At 37.1% G+C, this 26,888-nt stretch overlaps 1 protein-coding gene across 1 annotated transcript in view; it reads right to left on the bottom strand.

The window, feature by feature from the left end:
- Positions 1-8,054: 8,054 nt before the first annotated feature.
- The window catches only part of LOC149799788 (multidrug and toxin extrusion protein 1-like), a 77,985-nt gene continuing 59,151 nt past the window's right edge, over positions 8,055-26,888 (bottom strand). The window contains exons 13-19 of the mRNA XM_089959172.1: positions 25,397-25,505; positions 22,743-22,818; positions 20,006-20,075; positions 17,651-17,783; positions 13,751-13,845; positions 10,553-10,601; positions 8,055-8,592 (exon numbers count right to left, since the gene is read on the bottom strand). Coding sequence (XP_089815298.1) covers positions 8,060-8,592; positions 10,553-10,601; positions 13,751-13,845; positions 17,651-17,783; positions 20,006-20,075; positions 22,743-22,818; positions 25,397-25,505 — 1,065 coding nt within the window. The 3' untranslated portion in view covers positions 8,055-8,059. The remainder of the gene's footprint in view (positions 8,593-10,552; positions 10,602-13,750; positions 13,846-17,650; positions 17,784-20,005; positions 20,076-22,742; positions 22,819-25,396; positions 25,506-26,888) is intronic.

Below are 26,888 nucleotides of genomic sequence, written 5' to 3'. Positions count from 1 at the left end.
ACACCATTCATATGTGATCTCTAATTCGTTAAAGCTTCTTTAAAATATCATGAGTGGTTCAAAACTTAAATACCGAACATGGAAAGTAACAGATTCAGATTTCAACAGGCAGAGGGTATGGTGATGAGACTGGGGAGCATGGTCATGATATGCAACAGATTCAGATTTCAACAGGCAGAGGGCATGGTGATATGGTGATGAGACTGGGGAGCATGGTCATGATATTCAACAAATTCAGATTTCAACAGGCAGAGGGCATGGTGATATGGTGATGAGACTGGGGAGTGTGGTCATGATATTCAACAAATTCAGATTTCAACAGGCAGAGGGCATGGTGATGAGACTGGGGAGTGTGGTCATGATATGCAACAAATTCAGATTTCAACAGGCATTAGGTATGGTGATGAGACTGGGGAGTGTGGTCATGATATGCAACAAATTCAGATTTCAACAGGCAGAAGGTATGGTGATGAGACTGGGGAGTGTGGTCATGATATGTAACAAATTCAGATTTCAACAGGCAGAGGGTATGGTGATGAGACTGGGAAGCATGGTCATGATATGCAACAAATTCAGATTTCAACAGGCAGAAGGTATGGTGATGAGACTGCAGAGTGTGGTCATGATATGCAACAGATTCAGATTTCAACAGGCAGAGGGTATGGTGATGAGACTGGAGAGTGTGGTCATGATATGCAACAGATTCAGATTTCAACAGACAGAGGGCATGGTGATGAGACTGGGGAGTGTGGTCATGATATGCAACAGATTCAGATTTCAACAGGCAGAGGGCATGGTGATATGGTGATGAGACTGGGGAGTGTGGTCATGATATGCAACAGATTCAGATTTCAACAGGCAGAGGGCATGGTGATGAGACTGGGGAGTGTGGTCATGATATGCAACAAATTCAGATTTCAACAGGCAGTGGGTATGGTGATGAGACTGGGGAGTGTGGTCATGATATGCAACAAATTCAGATTTCAACAGGCAGAGGGTATGGTGATGAGACTGGGGAGTGTGGTCATGACATGCAACAGATTCAGATTTCAACAGGCAGAGGGTATGGTGATGAGACTTGGGAGTGTGGTCATGATATTCAACAAATTCAGATTTCAACAGACAGAAGGTATGGTGATGAGACTGGGGAGCATGGTCATGATATGCAACAGATTCAGATTTCAACAGGCAGTGGGTATGGTGATGAGACTGGGGAGTGTGGTCATGACATGCAACAGATTCAGATTTCAACAGGCAGAGGGCATGGTGATGAGACTGGGGAGTGTGGTCATGATATGCAACAAATTCAGATTTCACCAGGCAGAGGGCATGGTGATGAGACTGGGGAGTGTGGTCATGATATGCAACAAATTCAGATTTCACCAGGCAGAGGGCATGGTGATGAGACTGGGGAGTGTGGTCATGATATGCAACAAATTCAGATTTCACCAGGCAGAGGGCATGGTGATATGGTGATGAGACTGGGGAGCATGGTCATGATATTCAACAAATTCAGATTTCAACAGGCAGAAGGTATGGTGATGAGACTCGGGAGTGTGGTCATGACATGCAACAGATTCAGATTTCAACAGGCAGAGGGCATGGTGATGAGACTGGGGAGTGTGGTCATGATATGCAACAAATTCAGATTTCACCAGGCAGAGGGCATGGTGATATGGTGATGAGACTGGGGAGTGTGGTCATGATATTCAACAGATTCAGATTTCAACAGGCAGAGGGCATGGTGATGAGACTGGGGAGTGTGGTCATGATATTCAACAGATTCAGATTTCAACAGGCAAAGGGTATGGTGATGAGACTGGGGAGCATGGTCATGATATGCAACAGATTCAGATTTCACCAGGCAGAGGGCATGGTGATATGGTGATGAGACTGGGGAGTGTGGTCATGATATTCAACAAATTCAGATTTCACCAGGCAGAGGGTATGGTGATATGGTGATGAGACTGGGGAGTGTGGTCATGATATTCAACAGATTCAGATTTCAACAGGCAGAGGGTATGGTGATGAGACTGGGGAGCATGGTCATGATATGCAACAGATTCAGATTTCACCAGGCAGAGGGCATGGTGATATGGTGATGAGACTGGGGAGCATGGTCATGATATTCAACAAATTCAGATTTCAACAGGCAGAGGGCATGGTGATGAGACTGGGGAGTGTGGTCATGACATTCAACAGATTCAGATTTCAACAGGCAGTGGGCATGGTGATATGGTGATGAGACTGGGGAGTGTGGTCATGACATTCAACAGATTCAGATTTCAACAGACAGAGGGCATGGTGATGAGACTGGGGAGTGTGGTCATGATATTCAACAAATTCAGATTTCACCAGGCAGAGGGCATGGTGATATGGTGATGAGACTGGGGAGCATGGTCATAATATTCAACAAATTCAGATTTCAACAGGCAGAGGGCATGGTGATGAGACTGGGGAGTGTGGTCATGACATTCAACAGATTCAGATTTCAACAGGCAGTGGGCATGGTGATATGGTGATGAGACTGGGGAGTGTGGTCATGACATTCAACAGATTCAGATTTCAACAGGCAGTGGGCATGGTGATATGGTGATGAGACTGGGGAGTGTGGTCATGATATTCAACAAATTCAGATTTCACCAGGCAGAGGGCATGGTGATATGGTGATGAGACTGGGGAGTGTGATCATGACATTCAACAGATTTAAATTTCAACAGGCAGAGGGTATGGTGATGAGACTGGGGAGCATGGTCATGATATGCAACAAATTCAGATTTCAACAGGCAGAGGGTATGGTGATGAGACTGGGGAGTGTGGTCATGACATTCAACAGATTTAAATTTCAACAGGCAGAGGGTATGGTGATGAGACTGGGGAGCATGGTCATGATATGCAACAGATTCAGATTTCAACAGGCAGTGGGTATGGTGATGAGACTGGGGAGTGTGGTCATGACATTCAACAGATTTAAATTTCAACAGGCAGAGGGTATGGTGATGAGACTGGGGAGCATGGTCATGATATGCAACAGATTCAGATTTCACCAGGCAGAGGGCATGGTGATATGGTGATGAGACTGGGGAGCATGGTCATGATATGCAACAGATTCAGATTTCAACAGGCAGTGGGTATGGTGATGAGACTGGGAAGTGTGGTCATGACATTCAACAGATTTAAATTTCAACAGGCAGAGGGTATGGTGATGAGACTGGGGAGCATGGTCATTATATGCAACAGATTCAGATTTCAACAGGCAGAGGGCATGGTGATGAGACTGGGGAGTGTGGTCATGATATTCAACAAATTCAGATTTCAACAGGCAGAGGGCATGGTGATGAGACTGGGGAGCATGGTCATGATATGCAACAGATTCAGATTTCACCAGGCAGAGGGCATGGTGATGAGACTGGGGAGTGTGGTCATGATATGCAACAAATTCAGATTTCAACAGGCAAAGGGTATGGTGATGAGACTGGGGAGCATGGTCATGATATTCAACAGATTCAGATTTCACCAGGCAGAGGGCATGGTGATGAGACTGGGGAGTGTGGTCATGATATGCAACAGATTCAGATTTCAACAGGCAGAAGGTATGGTGATGAGACTGGGGAGCATGGTCATGATATTCAACAAATTCAGATTTCAACAGGCAGAGAGCATGGTGATATGGTGATGAGACTGGGGAGCATGGTCATGATATTCAACAAATTCAGATTTCAACAGGCAGAGAGCATGGTGATATGGTGATGAGACTGGGGAGCATGGTCATGACATTCAACAAATTCAGATTTCACCAGGCAGAGAGCATGGTGATAAGGTGATGAGACTGGGGAGCATGGTCATGATATTCAACAAATTCAGATTTCAACAGGCAGAGGGCATGGTGATGAGACTGGGGAGTGTGGTCATGACATTCAACAGATTCAGATTTCAACAGGCAGAGGGCATGGTGATGAGACTGGGGAGCATGGTCATGATATGCAACAAATTCAGATTTCAACAGGCAGAGGGTATGGTGATGAGACTGAGGAGTGTGGTCATGATATTCAACAAATTCAGATTTCAACAGGCAGAGGGCATGGTGATGAGACTGGGGAGCATGGTCATGATATGCAACAAATACAGATTTCACCAGGCAGAGGGCATGGTGATATGGTGATGAGACTGGGGAGTGTGGTCATGATATTCAACAAATTCAGATTTCAACAGGCAAAGGGTATGGTGATGAGACTGGGGAGCATGGTCATGATATTCAACAGATTCAGATTTCACCAGGCAGAGGGCATGGTGATGAGACTGGGGAGTGTGGTCATGATATGCAACAGATTCAGATTTCAACAGGCAGAAGGTATGGTGATGAGACTGGGGAGCATGGTCATGATATTCAACAAATTCAGATTTCAACAGGCAGAGGGCATGGTGATGAGACTGGGGAGTGTGGTCATGATATGCAACAGATTCAGATTTCAACAGGCAGAAGGTATGGTGATGAGACTGGGGAGTGTGGTCATGATATGCAACAGATTCAGATTTCAACAGGCAGAGGGTATGGTGATGAGACTGGGGAGCATGGTCATGATATGCAACAGATTCAGATTTCAACAGGCAGAGGGCATGGTGATATGGTGATGAGACTGGGGAGTGTGGTCATGATATTCAACAAATTCAGATTTCAACAGGCAGAGGGCATGGTGATGAGACTGGGAAGTGTGGTCATGATATTCAACAAATTCAGATTTCAACAGGCAGAGGGCATGGTGATGAGACTGGGGAGTGTGGTCATGATATTCAACAAATTCAGATTTCAACAGGCAGAGGGCATGGTGATGAGACTGGGGAGCATGGTCATGATACGCAACAGATTCAGATTTCACCAGGCATAGGGCATGGTGATATGGTGATGAGACTGGGGAGTGTGGTCATGATATGCAACAGATTCAGATTTCAACAGGCAGAGGGTATGGTGATGAGACTGGGGAGCATGGTCATGATATTCAACAGATTCAGATTTCAACAGGCAGAGGGCATGGTGATGAGACTGGGGAGCATGGTCATGATATGCAACAGATTCAGATTTCAACAGGCAGAGGGTATGGTGATGAGACTGGGGAGCATGGTCATGATATGCAACAAATTCAGATTTCACCAGGCAGAGGGCATGGTGATGAGACTGGGGAGTGTGGTCATGATATGCAACAAATTCAGATTTCACCAGGCAGAGGGCATGGTGATGAGACTGGGGAGCATGGTCATGATATGCAACAAATTCAGATTTCACCAGGCAGAGGGCATGGTGATGAGACTGGGGAGTATGGTCATGATATGCAACAAATTCAGATTTCAACAGGCAGAGGGCATGGTGATATGGTGATGAGACTGGGAAGTGTGGTCATGATATTCAACAAATTCAGATTTCAACAGGCAGAGGGCATGGTGATGAGACTGGGGACGAAAGTTACATTTGATCTTGAGGCTCTGGGCACTGCACACTATCTGGTCATGATCTGTATCTGGGCAAATGTTTCATGAATCCGTCTCCTACTCTTACAATGTCCTGGAATGAACAATCACACGTCAAGCAACAGTACCATAACATAATATGATCCAATTACAATTACAAAACAAATTATTTTTCTTCTTTTTCCAACACAAACTTTAAGGAAATTGTATACCAGCATTCACGTACAGTGATTATTAATCACCGAGATAAGAACCAAAATTGATACAAAGTTTTTACTTTAAAATAAAATTAAAATTTTATATCGATTTCAATTTTCACAAAAAGATCTGCAAATCCAGCAAGCCCAGGGATATTTATCCATCTGACAATGCCTATGTAACTCTCTAAAAAATTGCCAATCCTAATAACAAAATATTTATCAGGGGACATGGTATTGACAATGTACCTGGGACTACCCAGTCCAGAAACAACACTGTTGCGACCAAAAATTGGCTTTTTAATAAGGTAGCTAGTATAAAGTGACTCGATTAATTTTATCAGAGGAAGACTGGTTACAAAAGACATTTAAGTGTATTTAAATGTGACCTATTCATACCTTTGTTACTTCATATAATGATATAAATTCTCACAAAGCAAAGTAAAATTTAGAACCAATCACCATTTCCCTCTCTGAATATAACTGTTCAGAGAAAAAAATGTCTCTAATGCAAAACTTTGTTCACTCACTTTAAAAAAAAAATTAATATAGATTTAATTATTGATTTATGTGAGTCTGAACTTAATGACAATTACTTGCAAGTGATTGGATAAAATGATGCATATTGAATAATCTTGAAAAATACCTGTAGATAACTGGGACAAATAATTTCAGTTATAATATTCTTTGCAATATAACATGCACTGAACTGATACACATGTAAGAACGAAAATATCTTTGGTGCCTGAAATTTTCACAAATTTTACCAGTTATTTTCACAGATCTCCCCAACTGTTGCCTGAAAAACATTCCACTATTCCAAAAACATTATGTTTTTATTTTAATAAAACATGAAATGTTCCACTTACATTCAGTGATGATTGCACTGTGTACAAGATTAATTACACTATTTCAACATAATTGGTAATCTGAACAGAGATTGTTAAAGACTAACAAAGACTCCATAAAAATGTTTCCAGAAATATTACTTTCTTTATGTTCTCTATTATAATCTGCAGTAGTGCCCAATATCTTTTGTGCTGCCATTTTCACACTGACTGAAGAATTAACCATCCTGATCCAGCAGTGGAAGAGACCAATGTTTACTAGAGATAAGGTGTCAATTTGATTTTGGAGCATAATTAATGTCTATGTTATTACAATTCAGATTTGTCCCTGACATATGAATGGGTTGTTTTGGTTCTCAGCAAGGTGAACATTAAATACACTGGAACATCATGATATGAAGCTGTCTATTCCTCTCACTCATAAATGCTGAAGAAATGACTTGCAATGGCAAATATATAATGCTAATGTTGTTTACCAAGATGGAAAATTAAAACATTTGTCACTTAGAATGGGATTAAAAATTCTGAATGTCAGGAGTAATAATGAAATATGTTACATGAATTCCATGTTGTAATAAGACAACCTGTTGATGGCAACCTGTTCTTAGAGATAAATTGTCTTTAATTTATTCACAATATGTCTATAAGACAAAGCAAATACATTTCAAGTATATTTTTGATGGCAGTTTTATGATATGAGCCAGGCATCAATGTTATCAACTGACTGGACAACGACTTTGGTATAGCATTTTTGACATGACATAAATAACATGGATTAAATGATTTTCAACATATAAATAAATGTTTATACCATTTTATCCATTTTCTTTCAAGCACATGTTGTGGTTTTTCTCATTGGGAAACAATTTCAAACTGTAATTTCCAACTGCAACTGACAAAAATTTCTCATCTATCAGGCCTATTAATCAATGTCAATTTGCAAAATAATAACTATACACAGTATGGAATTAATTCAATCTTGATTGTCTGAAAGTAATAATATAAAACTAAAGTTGATAATCTTAAAGCAGCAACTAAAGAAACTGTGATATGAGCAGTCTATGGTATTTTCATTTTTTCAAATACCTGGCACTTGCCTTTCTGTTTCTAAATTAAAACTGTTACTGATGCTGTTTTGTTTCTAAAAATTAGTTAAAAAATTAAAATTACCAACTGTCCCACAACCACGGGAGCATTACAAATTATTCACACAAGTTTTTTTGAGTCTCCATATATGTATGGCATCTTAAAACGTAAAGCCAAGATGGTAGAGCAACTTGGATATTGTGCCCCAGATGCTTCATTCGACAGTGTGTACCATTCAATTACTGTAGTAGAGCATCTGGCCATACTTCTAATGGAATTAAAAGTTTACATGAGTTTTACTACAACCACTGCAAATTTAGTACCCTCTCCAGATTTTAAAATGAAAGATTTGAAGATATTTTCCTCCAACTGAGCAAACTGATTACACACCCTGTGATGAGGAGTGGGTATACCAAAATTTCTGTCAGTCAACTGTTTTCATGGTCAAAACAAATCAAGTCCAAATTACCCATACGCCTTTGCGGCAACTGGTTGTACCAGACCCATGAGCAAATCCATCCTCTGAGTCCAGGGCCTGTGGATATTATTGGCAGCAATGTCAATCTTTCCATTGCAGTATAGAAATGTTGTATTCCAGTTGTGGATGTCTTCATAGACGCTTGTCATGTTCAAAAACAAGACATCACTAGATGACAGATTAAATTTTTCTGAATTTTTCAGCTCTGTTGAAATAAAAGTTGAATTTAGACTGGTTCCATTTACAAGTATGCAGGAAATATTACTGGTATGTCCTGCTAGAAACTGGTCAGATAAAATTCCAGCAACGAATGAGAGCATGAAAATAAAAAATGTAGTAGATCGACGGAAAATAATTTGTTTCTTTGTTAACTTAATCTGCTTTCTGCCATGTGTTATCAGGAGCACGCTATCTCTCTCAGCCATTTGAATAACTTCATCTTGGATGTCCATTGGATCTGGTGCTGAGGAGTTTTCTAATTCTTGAGAGGGAACTTCACCACTGCTTTCAAAATCTTGCGCTGAAATTGACATAATAATATTAACTCTGATTATAAAAATATTTTAGATATAAGAAGGTAATCAAACAAAAATTTCGTTTGCCTTTGTAAGCCAACAAAATCGCCCTACAGTAGCAAAATATTTGCAATGTATACCAGGTCATGGTTGTTTCACATAATTGATGTAAAAAATGAAACAGAAATTTACAAGAGGCATTACTCTCTCAAAAATGTCAACACTGAGATAAACAAATTTCAAGTAAATTATTTTTCTGCAAGATTACTTTCCTGATCACATTAAACTTAGGTATTTAAATGCCACTACCTCCCGAATATAGCCCTTCCTAAAAGCGCAAGAAAAACTATTGCCTTTCTGGCAGTATAGCTACAACAGGATACTCATATTGGCAGAAATGAGTGGGAGGGTTCATTCCTTTCTAAATCAAATACATTACTTGATCACATTAATGTTCCAAGAATGAGTGGGAGGGTTGATTCCTTTCTACATCAAATACATTACCTGATTGCACTAATGTTCCAAGAATGAGTGGGAGGGTTGATTCCTTTCTACATCAAATACATTACCTGATCATATTAATGTTCCAAGAATGGGAAGACCAGGAATTGCATGAACATTCAAACTCTACTCATGTCACCCTTTAGGAGCAAGATAACTGCTCTCTTGAAAGGATAAACTTCCTCCTAGAGTTCATATAGCTCAGCTAAAGAATATATGTTTATAATTGTTCTAGGTCATCCCTGTGGAGTCCCACACCTGGGTATTGCCTTATCTACAAAAGTATGTTGGGTGAATCCAGCAAATGCTATAGTGTCATGGGCAGGTCACGATAACTGTATGGGCAGCTAACAATGGCCTTTTGAGATTCAAGTCTCACCTCTCTCCCACAAACAGAAGCTAATGAAAGCAGAATGAGCATTGCATCCTAATGACTCTACTATTTTCGAATTAAACATTCCATTTAAATGCAAGGCTCACTGAAAACTGCCCATATTTCACAAGCAAAAATCTTCTTCAGATGTACCAGATCTCCAGCCAATCTAATTACCCACTCAAGTCAGTTGTTGTGGGGTCATGTTTTGCTTTCCTGCCTTAACAAGCAGCACGTGCCTTTGACAAGTGCCATGGGCATTCTCCATCCACATCAGACAGCACCTAATTACATGAACCAGGTCTATCAGCTTTGCCTCTCTCAATGGACTGACTAAAGATGGTGGGTTATTGATTATTTTTTGATTGCCTGTTGATGGCAACCTGTTCTTAGAGATGAAAGCTGGTTGCATCATCGGTAAGACTAGGCTGTCAGAACAAAACGTATTGTAATTTGGGATAACAGTGTATGCAGCTCATTCACTCTGCTCACTGAAGCTAGAGCTATCGGGAAGCAAGCCTCATAATATAACAGCTTTGGTGAAGGGGAAGCCATGAGCTCAGACTGGGACAAACTGAACCTACTGAAAACCCATATGGTTCCAATTGGAAAACAATGCGAGTGCTGCTAGGATAGACTAAAATTAGAGAACAGATTGCACAGAAGCTTATTATAATCTATAATCTTGTACTCCTCCTTCAAGCTGTCGAAATCCTGTTATGGAAAGATACTATTTTCCTTGCCCCCCCCAAAAAGATCATCTTTAATATTAGAAAAATACAGTTCCCACACCTGCATAGGGAGTGACAAGAAATAAGGAGAATCCTGGCAGACTTGGATAACTTCATTAACAGAACACCAGGCTAGCATTCCAAGGTTTAAACCCATCGGGCCACAAAATATTAATACTTTGACAGATGGAAAGATCTTGCAAAAATAGATCAACATTTACATTAGAGAATATAGTTCCCAAGCAAGTCAATACAGTGACAAAATATTAACACTCTGACAGAAAGATAAAAAAAGATCACCACTTACTTTAGAAAATATAGTTCCCAAACCAATTCAATATAATGACAAAGGCAGCTTACCATTGAGATATTCTGGTTCTGAATGCTTGACTCCAGCTCGGTCCTGAGCCTAGAATAGGTAAATATTTAAACTTAATACAGTGATCAACTGAAATAATAATTAGAAATTAGTTCATGGAAAACAAATGTCCCAGCACAGTGACTGAAAAGCGACCTACACGCAAATCATCCCAGCAAGACAGGTGGATAATGGTAGTAATTTTAAAGGCATATAATAATGTCAAAACTGGCTCAGACATATGGATGGATACACTGATTATATTTTTTCTCAAGAACTTGATGATAATAATAATAATAATAGGAAGGAAAAAAAACCCACTTTATTTTATGAGGTTAACTGTATAAATATAAATGTCTCCCTTCAGGATGAATTAACTACTATGGATACAAAATAAACATAATAAAAAGTAGGCACATGTGCCAAGAAATTTTAAATTTATAGACTGATCCAGACTTCATACAATTCCTTTTTTAAAATATATGGAAGTCCTAATTATGACAAATACTACTAGGTCTATGACAAAAAATTACATTTCTGATAAGATATATTTTCAATGGGCATTCATGAAACATGGAACTGTCAATTTAACATTCTTTAAGACAGTGCAAACAGCACAGGGAACTGTCAACTTAACATTCTTTAAGACTGTGCAAACAGCACATGGAAATGTCAACTTAACATTCTTTAAGACAGTGCAAACAGCACATGGAACTGTCAACTTAACATTCTTTAAGACAGTGCAAACAGCACAGGGAACTGTCAACTTAACATTCTTTAAGAAAGGGCAAACAGCACAAGGAACTGTCAACTTAACATTCTTTAAGACTGTGCAAACAGCACATGGAAATGTCAACTTCACATTCTTTAAGACAGTGCAAACAGCACACACTGACATGGAAATGTCAACTTAACATTCTTTAAGACAGTGCAAACAGCACATGGAAATGTCAACTTCACATTCTTTAAGACAGTGCAAACAGCACACACTGACATGAAACTGTCAACTTAACATTCTTTAAGACAGTGCAAACAGCACATACTGACATGGAACTGTCAACTTAACATTCTTTAAGACAGTGCAAACAGCACATGGAGATATGGAAATGTCAATTTAATAATTTAATATCAGTTCAAGACAGTTCAAATAATACAAGGAGATATGGAACTTTTGATTTAATATCTCTTTGAGACAGTGAACACAGTACACGGAGAGGTGGAACTGTCAATTTAATAAGTCTTTGTGATGGTGAACATGGCAAACATTTCTGACAAGGTCATGTAAGCTAGTGCAGAATCTAGTTAAATGAATAAACAAAGAGAAAGGCATCCCAAGCCTATTGGTCATAACATAATGAAGTAGATGAATGAGAAGCATTACTTAAAATGCAAATGACATTACAACAAGATTTTAATTACAATTATCGGTACATACTTTAAAAAACTGAACACTCGTACCAATGGCTATAAGAAATGGCTTTAGAACTTACTATCTGATAACATTATATAATAATAATTTAAAACAACATTCAAATATTTTCATCCTTATGGAACTTAATGTTTTGGATTCCTGCTCTCTTTTGTACGTATATATAACAGGACTGAATTTGGATTTTGTTTCTAAACAAAGCTTGAACAATTTTCCAATCATAATGCAACAATGTATGCAGTATGACAGTTTATAGTGATGTCTAGCACCAGGGCATCATGCTGCAGACATACAGCATCATGTCCCATCAAGTTACATTATCCTGACACCTGGCTGACCAGATTTGATGGGTGGACGACACAGTGTTCACCACCCTTGGGATCATATGTGCAACACTGCTCATGTATTACAATGCTCACTTACTGTATTTTTAGCTGTTATGGGGGAAATATCAAACACCATGCAGTAATGTTACTCATGATACGTGGTTACATTGCTTTTAGTGTGTGTGATTTGGATTTTTAATGTAGCTTTAACAATTTTGCAGTCATATTGCAATGATGTCTACAGTGTGGCAGTTTACAGTGATGTCTAGCACTAGGGTATCATGCAAAGACATGTAGCATGATGCCTGGGCAATCAGATGATCCTGACACCAGGCCGACTAGTCCTAACACTAACCTCTTAATGCTGACTGCCTAGCAAAGCAGCTGTTAGTACCATTTTTATAAGTCTTTAGTATGTCTCGGCCAGGGTTCGAACCCAAGATTCTCCACATGAGATGCTCTAACCACCTGGCCACTGGAGTGGTCCTGGTAGCTACTGGTATATGTGGGACATTGGTTTGAGGAATAATACTAGTTAACTAAGTTAATGGACAAAAGTTCTGGACCAACAGATTTGCAGGATAGGGAAGTATTTGAGGGATCTTTCAGCAGGTTGGCAGAAGCAGACCACATGAAGTCATTCCTTTACCATTTGTTTGGAGCTATGGACGATGGAAAATGCATATTTGTTTTTAACCTAAAACTTAATGTCATTACAAGAGTGTCAATCTAGTGCACCATTACACTTGTTGATAGACAATACATTGATTCTGACTGTTGATAACTTCATAATACACTGATCATATCTGTTACTAAATCCATCTATCTTATCTGTTGATAAATTCCATATACTGATCATATCCATTGACAAATAATATAATTTGTGATTATTTGCTGAAATCCATCCTTTGATTGTATCCACTGTATCCATGAGTGCATGCTAGCAGGGTAGGGTTTCCCATTGTTATAGTCTTTGACCAGCACAGTTAGGGTGTCAGAGATTCAACCACCATTGATTTGCAGTATAAATAAACATACCATTCCCATTGTTGTGTTAAGTGTCTTTGCAAGAACCAATCCCATACCATTTCAACCTGATACAATCAATTTCTGAGGATCTTGTATTTGGTACAAAGCATAAAAAAGTTAAAGACACATTGAAAAATAAGCATTCTATGAAAGCAATAAGACCGGGTCCCAAATCCATGAATTTAAGTGTAGTGGTCACCATCTTGAAAGACCTCTCTAATGATATGCTACCTCTTTTATCTGGCCACCGTACCAGACCAAAAATGTATATTTTAACCATTATGTTCCCTTATGACAGGCCAACCCTTTTGTAAGGTCATATTTTCTTTGGAGAGGAGGACCACTCTACTGAAAAAAATGCAATTTGTTAATTTATTCCAAAAGAAAATAAATAAATATACAGTATGGTAGTTTACCTTCTGTGCTTCCTTCTTCCAATCCATCAATCGAATCTTCAACAGAAAGGATATGGTCTGAAATGAGGTACTTATCAACATGCCCCACCAAGCACCTGTCGAAAATGAACAAAAACAAAAACAAATTAAACTTTTTGTTTTTTAATTTCCTGGACACAACACGTTTATGAATGCATGAGTAATATTAAAAAATGTAATTATAAAAAGACGAACGGACAAATATAAGAGGAGTACAATGAAAAGCTTTTCATCTGCCCATTGTCTATTAAATAGCACCTCTATGTAAGCACAAATGGAGCATTACTGACCAAACGGTCAAACTGACTTAGACCTTTGGTTAAGGTATGCAGTCCAGAACTAAACATACTGTGCAAACTATATTTTCTTTTCAGCCTTACCATCTCTTTCACCCCCAAATCAACAGATTTCTTTAATATCCTACGTGTATGCCCTCCACAAACTTGAGTCAAGATGTATTGTCCAGAACAAAGGTTATTATGCAAAAGAAAAGGTTCTTTTTCTTTCTTTTTGTCACAGTGACCTTGATGTAAAGCACCTCAACAAAATAAGTTTGATTCAGTTTTATGTGTTTAATGTGCTGCTCATTTTTGTGAGTTGACTGGAAAGCATATTTTCATCTGTGACAGAGAAGGGACAAATACATCTAGCCTCAGAACAAGCCATGGGTGATAAGGGTTTGTCATTTACCCCCCTCCACATCAAGGTCACTGTGACAAAAAAAACTTTGAGGAATGCAAGACAATTTTCCTATGCTACTGCATGACATGGCTATCATCGCACCTACTTAATATGCAAGCATACCACACTGAATGCAATACTGCCAACCCCTTATTGGTTAGCTATATATCATATTATCAGTATGCTCATCTTGTCATTTTCAGAAGACAAATGATTGCCATGTCAAGCGATACAGTGGTAGAATGATCTTGCATCTGTCATTCCATATAGTTATGTGCTATGACTCAATGGTCTTAAAATAAGTGACAAGAAAGAGTGAAAACCAACAAGTTTTGTATAATTGAAAATATTATTTATTTCCCTAAAATACAAATCAGAAAAGAAAAAACAACAGTAAAAGTAAAAAATAACTTTGGTGCAAGATATCCAAAGGTCCTAAATGTTCAATCAATTACAAAAGTATCAAATAATCCAAATGAGTTCCAATGGTATTCTGAATGATGGTCTGTATTGTACTGATGTATCAACAGTACAGAAGAATCACAATGATATAATCCCAAAATGTCTTTAAATGAATTCATAATAGTTATGTAGCAGCTATAAATATCCAGTCTTTAAATTAATTCACAGTAATTCAGTGACAGCTATTATACTAATTATTGTGAAATATTTCAAGTACTGTAATGTCCATGAACCATCAAATTTTTAAATAAATGAATTCCTCTCAATAAAACTGAATAACTTCCAAGACTGGTGGTACTACTAAGAATGTCTAATTCTATGTAATAGTTGTTTTATATAAATTACTAAAATGCAATAGATAGCACTGCTCATTAGTTCTAGAAGAATCCAATCTCATAAACAACATCAGCTGTTTTAAACTGATGAATCATAATTTAGGTCAGCTTGGCCTTTCAGAACTCATGTCCTTGAGTTAGATCACATGATGTTTACTTGAGTCAAAATAGCAATTCAACCTTGGAACTTTATTAATGAATCAATTTAAGCACTATACACAAGAATGACTCATCTTAAAGTGCAAACTTGCGATCATTGGGGAAAATTAGTATCTAAAATACTATTAACTAAATGACCCTTACTAACTATAAACAAGAATGATAATATATATATATATATATAGGTATATATAACAATAATAGAAAGTCAAGCTTTGTGTTAGTCTGAGTTTCCTCTGACAATTGATATTTGGACATTTATGTTGGGTGTAGGGTCAGAGTCCATTCCCTATCGAAAAGTTGGAATTTGCCAACACCATTTGGTGTCGGCATAGGGTAGCTGCTCACTAGTCAGCCCAGCGAACTTGAACAACCTTTCATCGAGATATACCTGCATGAAATTGACAGTAATATGATTTATTTTCTCACAAATTGTGATCATAGCATTCATTATGTCTTTAATCCACTGACAAACGAGATGAAAGTACATCGTTGCTGAAATTTGACCTGGATCTGGCCATTTACATTCCTAGTCATGTGACTACACAAATCTCGCAACCTATATGTCAATGACATCGGTCATGTGATATCAACAATAAAGCATTTCTAGTGTTGCTGTAAGAAAACAAATCTAAACATTAATGAAAGTCACGTAATTTTTACAAAAAAATGGAAAAAACTAAAATTCTCAAAATATTTATTGTGAAAACAACAACCAAATCTGTAAATGTTGTGGCAATTTGAAGAAGAAAAAACATTCACTATGCAGAGACACATGTCAATGTGGCGGTCACATGACACAAACAAAAACATTACTGACATCTGCATGGTACTTCTTGAAAATGGTTTTCTCCACCCTGCTGCGATACTGACATGTTTCTGGTCGTCGTTTTCAGTACAAATATGTTGAGAATTAAGTGTGCATTATATTTCTTCACAAACATTAAGTGACTTCAATATAATATGTCCAAATTCTATGTACAACAACTTTGGAAATTTGTTTATTGTTGATATCACGTGACTATATGACCTCTGATGTCACTGACATTTAGGTTGCGAGATTTCTAGTCATGTCACTTGAGATACAAATAGCCAGATCCAGGTCAAATTTCATCAACACAGTTTTGGCTAGTCTGTCAGTGGATTAAAGACATAAAGAATGTTATACTTGCAATTTCTGAGAAAATAAATCATATTCCTATTTATTTCATGCAGGTTATCTTGATGAAAGGTTGTTAAAGTTTGCTAGTCCAGCTGGTAAGCTGCTACCCTATGCCGACACCAAATGGTGTCAGCGAATTCCAACTTTTTGACAGGCAGTGGACTCTGACCCTACACCCCAATATAAATGTCCAAATATCAAAAATGAGGTGTCAAGGATCAGAGGAAACTTGGACTAGCTCTATGTAGGCATACAAAGCCAAATGCCTAAGCTAAACATGAGTACCAAATTTATTACAATACATGAAGTGAAGCTTGAAAAATCAGCATTGATTTTTAAATAGATTGTCCAAGAAGAGAGTGAAGTGTCCTCCCTTGTAGCACTATCTAGACAAAATAACCGGGGTTCCTTCAGACTTAACAAAAACAAATTCCAAAACTTTTCACAAAACTCAAGGACCAAAATATCTTGCACTGTCGATCATAACTGTGTCATGTTCAAAACAAGTGTTTTTAATCAGTCCTCAGCACTCTAAAAAATTAGCAGTTATAAATTTTTTAAACTTCAGTAAAAACCCAAGCTTTATCTTAAGGTAAGGAAATTTTCAAAAGGGTGTTTTGCTGTGTGTAAATTGCATCAGCATACATAATGAGCCATTTTGGTTTTGGCCCTCCCTTTCTTTTCAGGAATGTAAGAAAAGTTATCCTGCACTAAACATCAATGCTGGAATGGAAAATTCAAAATTGAAGATCAGAATTTTGTGTCAGCCACTTGTCAGACTCATGTCTGATCTGAGGCATCTTCAGATGGAATTTGTATATTCTACACTTATGTATAATTACAATTCAACTAAATCTTTCTGTAATTATATATACCAAATTTCATCTAATTATCTCATATGGCTAAATTTTCAATGCAGAAATGAAAGGATAGAGAGATGAACAGAAACAAGAATGTCATGTTCCCCACTAGTCACACAAAGGCATGAGAAAATAAAAATTATTATTGTAAGAATTAATGAAGTATGGTACCTATGTCTCACTTCTAACACTGGAAAAATAAAAGCAGTCCAACTAATTTTACCTGCTACCATAAGGTATGTCTTAAGCATCAGTGAGATAGCAACAGGTAGGGCAATGGCATAGTATGCAAAGAGATTCGTAACAGCTCCATACACCTGGTGTCCACAGCCACCTAAAATGCCACCTGCAACACACTGAAATGTACACAGAAATTATTGTGCTTAGCCAGGGATTTGTACAGATAGAGACTGAAAACTCTCACCTCCCATATTATATCTTTTCTGATATATCTCTCATGCCATTTTAAAACTCAGAAACATATATTTTACAGTTCTGAAACCTTATAAAAATTTGTAACTAATGAACAAGATCTTACAATGATTTAATAAGAAAATATTAATGATGTCCTGTGGTATTCAGTAATAAAAATGTCTTATGTGAAGAAAGGCACTTCTTATATATGGTGACTTGTTTATCCTGTCATGCCAACATTGTACCTTCAAAACTTCAACTAACGATCACTTTGCATGATATAACTTATGTCCTATAACACGCAGTAACACAAATACCTCATGTGGAGAAAGATATTAATCAACACAAAGACCAGCCTCCAAGTTCTGAAGTTCTCTTACTTTGGACCACTGTAACCAAAACTCAAATCCAAGTAAGAAAGAAGCTCCAAAGGTGATCATTTTAGAACTTTCAAAAAAGGTACAAACACATGTGCTTAGTTAAATTATATTATATCTTAAATTAGGCAGTGTAAGCTCTCCACACTTTCCATCCACTCCTTTATTTTCAATTAAGGTAAATCATGAGAACCGATGGGTATACATTCTCCCATTGTGGAATTGTAATGTTAATCACAGTTTCTAATCCCTTTATGTACAACTACCATGTTATCACAAGCATGTACTTATGAAAATATGAACAGAATCCAAAAAAGGGGTTTATAAATGCTCAAATATGAAGCAGTCAACTTTTGTCAAATCAAAGCTTTCTGTGCTGACCTGATCATTACATTATGTCACCAATGTCACTTTTCACTTCCCGCCTAAACTCATAAGTTCAGTTCAAATACAAAATGCACAGATAAGGACTTGCCATCATAATGTGGCAGATCCAAGTTCAATGCACTAATGATTAATCAGTACACGACCAACAACACAGACCATGATTTACTAACATATCATGCAACAGCAGATCAAGGTCTATGCTGTTTACAGTTGGATTCAAGCTGTAAGCAAGTATATATGCTGTGTATATTGAAGGGCTATGAACTTGGGAAAAGACTGTGACTTGTGTCTTATTAAGTAATGAAAAATAAAGTGCTTACACAGTGTTAATAATTCCAATAACAATCAAGTGAAAGAAAATTCAATATAAAGCTGTTGTTGTTGCTGTTGTTGTTGTTGTTGTTGTTGTAGAGTTTAACACCTTTTTTCAGCACAAGATAGGCTATACATGGCGGCCAGTATTAATGATGAAGGAAGAACCCAGGAAAACCCCCGGAAAAAACCACCAACCCACGAGAAGCTACTGACAAGCTTTCTCACATACCCACATTGGCCGAACCCAAGACTCAAATTCATGCAGACAGAAGTGAGATGGCAGTGATCCATAATGGTGAGCACTTTAGACCACTTGGCCACTCGGGGCCCCTCAATATAAAGTACATGAGACCTTGGAAAATCTTCTGCAATTTGCAACCCGCTGTAAATTAGCTGTACAGGCTTTCTGTTGTGGAAAACTGAGGTGACCTCAATAATTAGGTCTTACTGAGAACGAATTTACCCACTATAGCCTGACTATACATCCATTTTTGTTTGTACCCCTCTACCGATTTCAATGACGAGAATGTTTAATGTGATAACAATTGCACAGAACTAAGTCAACTGAATCATAAACTTATAATTTCTAACCTAACTATGACCTGAATGGCACTAATAATGGCATCCCCTGCATCTTTCATGCTTAACGGACTTTCCATACTAACACGGTGCCATATTGCGTACACTATGGGCTAGTTAATTTCCATCAGATAACATAATGATGTAGTTCATCCTATTTGGTAACGGCCAGATAATTCCGTAAATTAACATAACAATGAGAGTTTGGAATTATATCCCTTTGCACACATGAACATAGAAATTAACCCACTTTTTAAATCCACATGAAAAGCAAATTTGTTGTTGTCATTATTTTCATCTGCTTGATTTGACATCGTAAATATCAGAAGCAGATGACATATGTACATCTGTAGTCGTTCTCACCTCCAGCACACTAAACTATTATTCTTAGCTATCAATTACCTGAATGGCATCTGTCAAGTGTTCCAAGCTAATAAGCATACCAATCAATGCATATTTTAGTGATTTTTGTGTTGCCAGGACACTAAACTATTCTTATCTATTACCTGAATGGCATCTGTCAAGTGCTCCAAGCTAAGAATCATAAGCAGATTGCTAGCCAGCATCTCCACAACACTGCAAAATTAGGAACAATATATAAAAATGTATTTTGATAGTTTCCAAATTTTCTTAAATTATGGTCAAAATTATGCTATGGTAGAATCTGTACACCAAGACAAGCTCATTTGTTATAAATATAATATATTTATATGAAAGTCTCATCATATACCAGCAGTGAAAAACATCACATTTGCATGATATATATTAATTGAGAACCCATATAATTGTAGACAAGAGTATAACATCAACCAATGATATGTTCATGTTGTATCCTTACCCTACTAATTCCTTTGATGTTGTTAACAAAGGAATCAACCACTGAATCATAAGGTTTGGACCTAGGTAAAGTTTCACCAAAATATCTTTAAGGGTTGAAAAGTGACAGTATGAATAAGGAAACAGGCCACTGACTTACATTATACCAAACTGTAATAGTGATAGTATGAATAAGGAAACAGGCCACTGACTTAGATTATATCATACTGTAATAGTGACAGAATGAATGAGGAAACAGGCCACTGACTTACATTATACCATACTGTAATAGTGACAGAATGAATGAGGAAACAGGCCACTGACTTACATTATACCATACTGTAATAGTGACAGAATGAATAAGGAAACAGGCCACTGACTTACATTATACCATACTGTAATAGTGACAGTATGAATAAGGAAACAGGCCACTGACTTACATTATACCATACTGTAATAGTGACAGTATGAATAAGGAAACAGGCCACTGACTTACATAATACCATACTGTGACAATATGAATAAGGAAACAGGCCACTGACTAACATTATACCATACTGTAATAGTGACTTTGTGGAATGACTGTTTCATAAATATCCCCAATTAATCTTTTACTGAATGACTGAATAAACCACTGCCAAGTCAAGACATATAACTGATGAAAATCCCATTCAAGTACAATGGTTCAATGATTCAAAGACAGGTCACCAATTTATATTTTCTCTTGTTGTGGCCTCAACACTGAGGCAGGGGATATGGCTATGATATGTGACATATGGTCCAGTCATTATATATAACACATAAGTTTTAGTGAAATATTCTCATTGGTTCAAAATTTATCCTTCAAACAAAAACACATTACAGAATTACATTTTCTCATGCAATGACTTTGAGCATGAGGCTTGGGTTATGGCAATGGTTAACAACACCCCATCAGGTCTCGGTTTGGTGTTTCATGGCACAGCAACACAAGTAGGTTATTTAGTACTGAGGCAATTGGGGTAAAGAGCCTTTGCCAAAATACACACCATGGCAGCTGTCCCAGGCCGGTCCTATGGTAGGATTTGAACCTGGAACCTTTGAGTCCTGAGTCCTGCACACTAACAACCGAGCCACTCCAGCTCCTACACCCCATCAGGTCACAATAAATATTTATGGGCTGGTTAAGTGACTGTTAACAAATGTACGGATGGACAATACAATGAGCATACGAAAATCATGCATCTCTCGAAGAGACTGATGCTCTACTGACCAAAAGAAATGTTCAGGAATTCAAGATAACTTGTGCTAACAGACAGAAGGCTGACAGATGACAGGTAGCAGGTATCCCATAATCTCTTCTGATCTACGACCAGGCAAAGTAATAATGTAAATGACCCTACAACCACCCAATAAAATCTAATTTATGTACCTTCCACCTGCCCCACCCAAACCCCCTCCTAATTTGGAATAGGCCTTTGAAGTATTGGCAACCAATAGCTGAACCTTACATTTTCAGAGCATATTTAGAAAAGTATGCCTTGCTTCATACAAGTAATAAATAAATTTAGTGGAACAAAGAGGAAAAATAATTTCAAGTTATGAAAAGTCAATTTTAACATGTTAACTTACTAAAATGCTTAAATACTTCAGGGTCAAACAAATGAAACATTACATTACAGTTTAATGTGCAAATACAGTAAAGTGCCAAATAATGATCAAGACATCAAATGAAATATTTCTGTGTACATGCAACAGTCTGCCCAAATGAAAAAGCCATATGAAATAAATCATTCCCACACAAGTGCACTCAATGATGCTTGATGATGTTACGATGATTTTAACATCAAATATTTTTTCCAGCAATAAGATGAAACTGGGCAAGTGATGCCACTATAAAATCTGCAAATTCTAGTTTACAACAAAGAATTCATGGTGAACAAAACTTTCCATGCTGTTACTCATGATGTAAATGTTTCTTGGAATGTGTACTCTATTTATATTGCTACATTTCAACGACTGAATGTAAATCTTGTTTTCAACATGTTTCTGCTCAGATTTTGAATTTATTTGCACACAAAAAATTCCTTATTTCTGTCCAAGATTTCTGATCAACTTGTAAAATGTCTCTGCCCCAAATCTATGTAGGTAATCGACAACTTACATGAGTGTTAATTTACTAAAAAAAATTATAAAACAAGCTGTATAATATTGTCATAAACTCGTACATTGTATGTCATATTATTCAAAGAGTTATATACATTTTAATATCAAATGAATGTTAGTTGTGATTCTATTGATCACACAGAACAAAAGACTTTACATTATTCAATGATGTTGCAATGCGACGTTACTAAGTGCTGCACCAAATCATGGTGAATTACCTTTCTGATAAGACAGTGTGACACAAATAAAGATAAGCATTATGTAGTAAATTATTTTGTTTACCTGTCATTAGTGAATGCGAGTGGAAGGACTCCTCTCAGGGTCAGAACAAGTACTGATGCAGTTATTGCAAACAATCCTGAAAGGATAAAAAATAACATGAGCTTATCTAAAAGGACATTGAATATGCTCGAATGTGAAAGAGAGTTCCAGCAGAAGAATATAACAGTTACTATGAACAAGAACTGACAGAGACAACCAAGCTCATCCAAATACTGTTATGTCCATTATTTGCCTTTGTTATCTGCATGCAACTTTCTTCAATAGCAGCTGAGTTACGACTTGGCCTAAATACAAACAGCCCCTTCCTAAGTCTTAAGAACACCAAAATTGACTTGCCATCAAACTTATCCATAAATTGTGTTGACACAAAACTTCTTAATAACTCTTCACTTAAATGACAGATGAAAATTGGATGCTTTTATTAACAGTGTTCACAAGCCATTAAGATACCATATGTACTTGTTTACAGGTTGAGTCCAACTGCAAACAACATTGGCCCTAATCTGCTGTCACATAAAAACACAGGCAGATTGGGGTCTATGTCTTGCATGATTTACTGATTACTCCTAAAAAGCTGCATACACACAGATCAGCTGGTGCATTATGTGACAGCACATCTGGGTCTGTGCAGTTTACAGATAGACTTGACTTATAAGGGACTATATAAGGTATTCAAAGTCTATAAGAAACTAAAACTCTAAAAACAATATACTACAAATTCTGCAGCTCATGCAAGGTCATAAGAGACCATGACAATCTAAATGCTTGACTTTTGTCGGACATTAAAATTCCTATCCTTCTCTGATTAGGCAAATACTTATGATATCAGCCACATCCAAAAAATAGAAGCTTTTCATTTCATTTGTATGCACAAATTTGGCATGGTTATTTTTGTAACTCAACAATAATTTTTTCATTCAATTACATGAGAAACACTGATGAACAGTGAGAAACACTCATGAGCAGTGTTGAGCAGTGAGAAACACTTATAAACAGTAGGAAACATTCATGAGCATTGTTGAAAAACCCTCATGAACAGTGGGAAACACTCATGAACAGCGTAAAACACAACACTCATAAACAGTGAAAAACACCCATGAACAGTGAGAAATGCTCATGAAAAGGGAGAAACACTCATGAGCAGATGGCTGAGCTTAAAGCTTTTCCACAGCAGATCAAGCAAATTCCAAACCCACAAGTTTAAAACCACTGATCTGTCAAATGTTTGAATTTAGTAAAACATTCATGATTCCTTCATTCCTTTATTGTTGGCTGAGAGTATATAATAAAATAAAACTAGGGTAAAATCTGCTAATCATCATATTTATTCAAACCCTTCAAAAGATAATGTTTTCTGGGATATAAGGTTGACATAAAGTAGAAAGAAGAAATTCCAAATAACTATGTTTCACTACCTCCCTGGTTGAAACAGATACATGTGTGCTTTGACTTTGAAATGACCTTACCTTGACCTTGCCTGAGGGTGGGTAAGAGTATATGAATTTGAAAGGGTTATACTTACCAATTTAACAGTGCAAGTATAACAGTTATCCCCTCCAATGTTTAAGATTTATTACTATACCAAAAACTTTAACCAAAATATTAACTAAGATTTTCAAATAGCCTTGACCATAGTGAGGTCTTGGGGTGCATGGATATAGAAGGGTTGATCTCCCAAATTTTGCAATCTAAATATGATAACAAACCCTATCAGGATATGTCACTTATGACCATACTAACAATGATTAATAAAAACCTTAAGCAATATGTTCATATGATCTTTATCATTTCAGGGCATCACAACAAGGATTTCAGTGCATGAATATGAGTTGGTATAGCTCCCTACTTCTACAGCCCATATATGATAACTAACCCTACTCGAGTTTGAAACTTATGACCATGGAGAAAGTCTTCAATTAAAAACAATTAACAAGATTATTGAATGACTGGGGATAACAGCAAAACAGGACTGCATGAATATGAAGGGACACAGATCCCCAATTCTTAAGTCAATGTATGACAGCTATCTCTCCATGGGTATGGGACTTGTGAATATACAGAAAAACTTGAATTAAAATCTTAATCAGTGTTAACACCAGAAAACAATAAAATTGCTGCCAGGTCATATATTAGCATCAGACTAGCTTTATGGGAACAAAATAAATGGCCACATACAGACAAAATAAGCGGTCATCTACGTACAAAATGAGTGGTCATCTCCATACAAAATTAGTGGTCATGTACATACAAAATAAGTGGTCATCTACAGACAGATTCAGTGGTCATCTACATTCAAAATGAATGGCTATTTACATACAAAATTAGTGGCTATCTACAAACAAAATTATTGGTCATCTACATACAAAATTAGTGGTCATGTACATACAAAATGAGTGGTCATCTACAGACAAAATCAGTGTTCATCTACAGACAAAATTAGTGGTCATGTACAGACAAAATTAGTGGTCATGTACATATAAAATAAGTGGTCATGTACATACAAAATAAGTGGCTATCTACATACAAAATGTGTGGTCATCTACAGACAAAATGAATGGCTATCTACAGAAGAAACAAGGTTACAAAAGAAGTTTCTTGGTGTTAAATTTAGCATTATTATTTTCATTAACTGAAAAAAGTTATGAACTACTGACCACCAATTATCAAGGAAGTTCTTGCTGACAATGCAGCCATGGCTGGTTGATTTGCTCCTAGATTGTTACCAACTCTCACAGAGGCTGCAATGGACACACCATATGGAACCTTCAACATGGAAAAAAACAACTCTGTTAAATTGGATGCATTCTTCAAACTTAATAGCATTGTGGATACAATGTTTGGACAGCAGTCCATCAGTATAAAACCTCTCATTATAACACCCCCCCCTACCAAAAAGGTCTGTATGGATTATGGATTTTTTTATCAGTAAACTATGATAATGCTTGTAATGGGATACACTTTTAATGTACACATAAATCAAATTATATTGATATACCAATGCAATAAATATAATTAAACAAGGGTTAGCTGGATTATCACAAGACACTGATTTTGTTGGATTATCAAATGTCATGGTACAATAGTTACATTTTACTTATTTAACCTCAGTTTGATATTAAGTTTTCAAAACCTGTACTAGCTAAACTCACTGACCCAAACTGCAATAACAGGTAGATTTATGTTATTCAACCACACTGGTCTTAACCTTTAACCTTTTGATCCCAAACTTGAAAAGCTTCTTCATTACCATAAGTGCAAGCCATCCACAAAGCTTGGAAAATGTAAATGGTGGAAAATTGAAGTTGTTGAGTGGAAACAAATTCAGTAACAGAGAGACAGACATCATAACATAATATATTCTGCCATATGGGATTTATATAAAATTGGTACAATCTTAAATCAAAGTCAAGCTCTTCCTCTACAAACTGCAATCTTTAAAGAAGCCCAAAAACCTTAGATGGCACATTATCTCTGAGACATTGCACAGCAATGGGTTGTGTCCCGTAGTACACTTTTAAGACATGTAGGAGGAAGAATACAGCCTATTCTATTTCAAAGAGACCAAAGGTGGACGGAGAAAACAACTACAGAAGGGTGACAACCAACCCTTACAAGTGATGGACATGAAAACATTTCAAGTGGTTGAGTTACATGGTCTATAAACATCACCATGGAAATAGACAATGGTATAAGATAGTCAGGGAGACTCAATTTATCGTTACAATTTGAGGGGTAAAGAGGGTGATGTGCTAACAACTTTGTTGATTCATATCAATTATAATTTCCACTGTCCTACATGAATATTCATATGATGGATTTTAATATTCATAGATAATAAGTCTGAAGAAGTCAATTGCTGAGGACAGACTTTTAACTCATTATCCATGCTTTTGCATGATGAGGTAGTAGCCTTGTTCCAAGCTACATGGCATCAACATAAAGCATCATGTTGTTGTTATTGTTATTGTAGGGTTTAATGCCATTTTTCAGCACAGGATAGGCTATACATGGTGGCCAGTACAAATTGTGGAGGAAGAACCCAGGAAAACCATGGAAAGAACCACCAACCAACAAGAATCTATTGGCAAGCTTTCTCACATACCCACATTGGTCAAATTCGAGACTCGAACCCCTGCAGACAAAGGT

Source organism: Sinohyriopsis cumingii, chromosome 5 (genome assembly GCF_028554795.1).
Source record: "Sinohyriopsis cumingii isolate HCF-2022 chromosome 5, ASM2855479v2, whole genome shotgun sequence".
NCBI lineage: Eukaryota > Metazoa > Mollusca > Bivalvia > Unionida > Unionidae > Sinohyriopsis > Sinohyriopsis cumingii.
The sequence above is the reverse complement of the archived record's forward strand: the minus strand, read 5'-3'. Positions and strand labels throughout refer to the sequence as shown.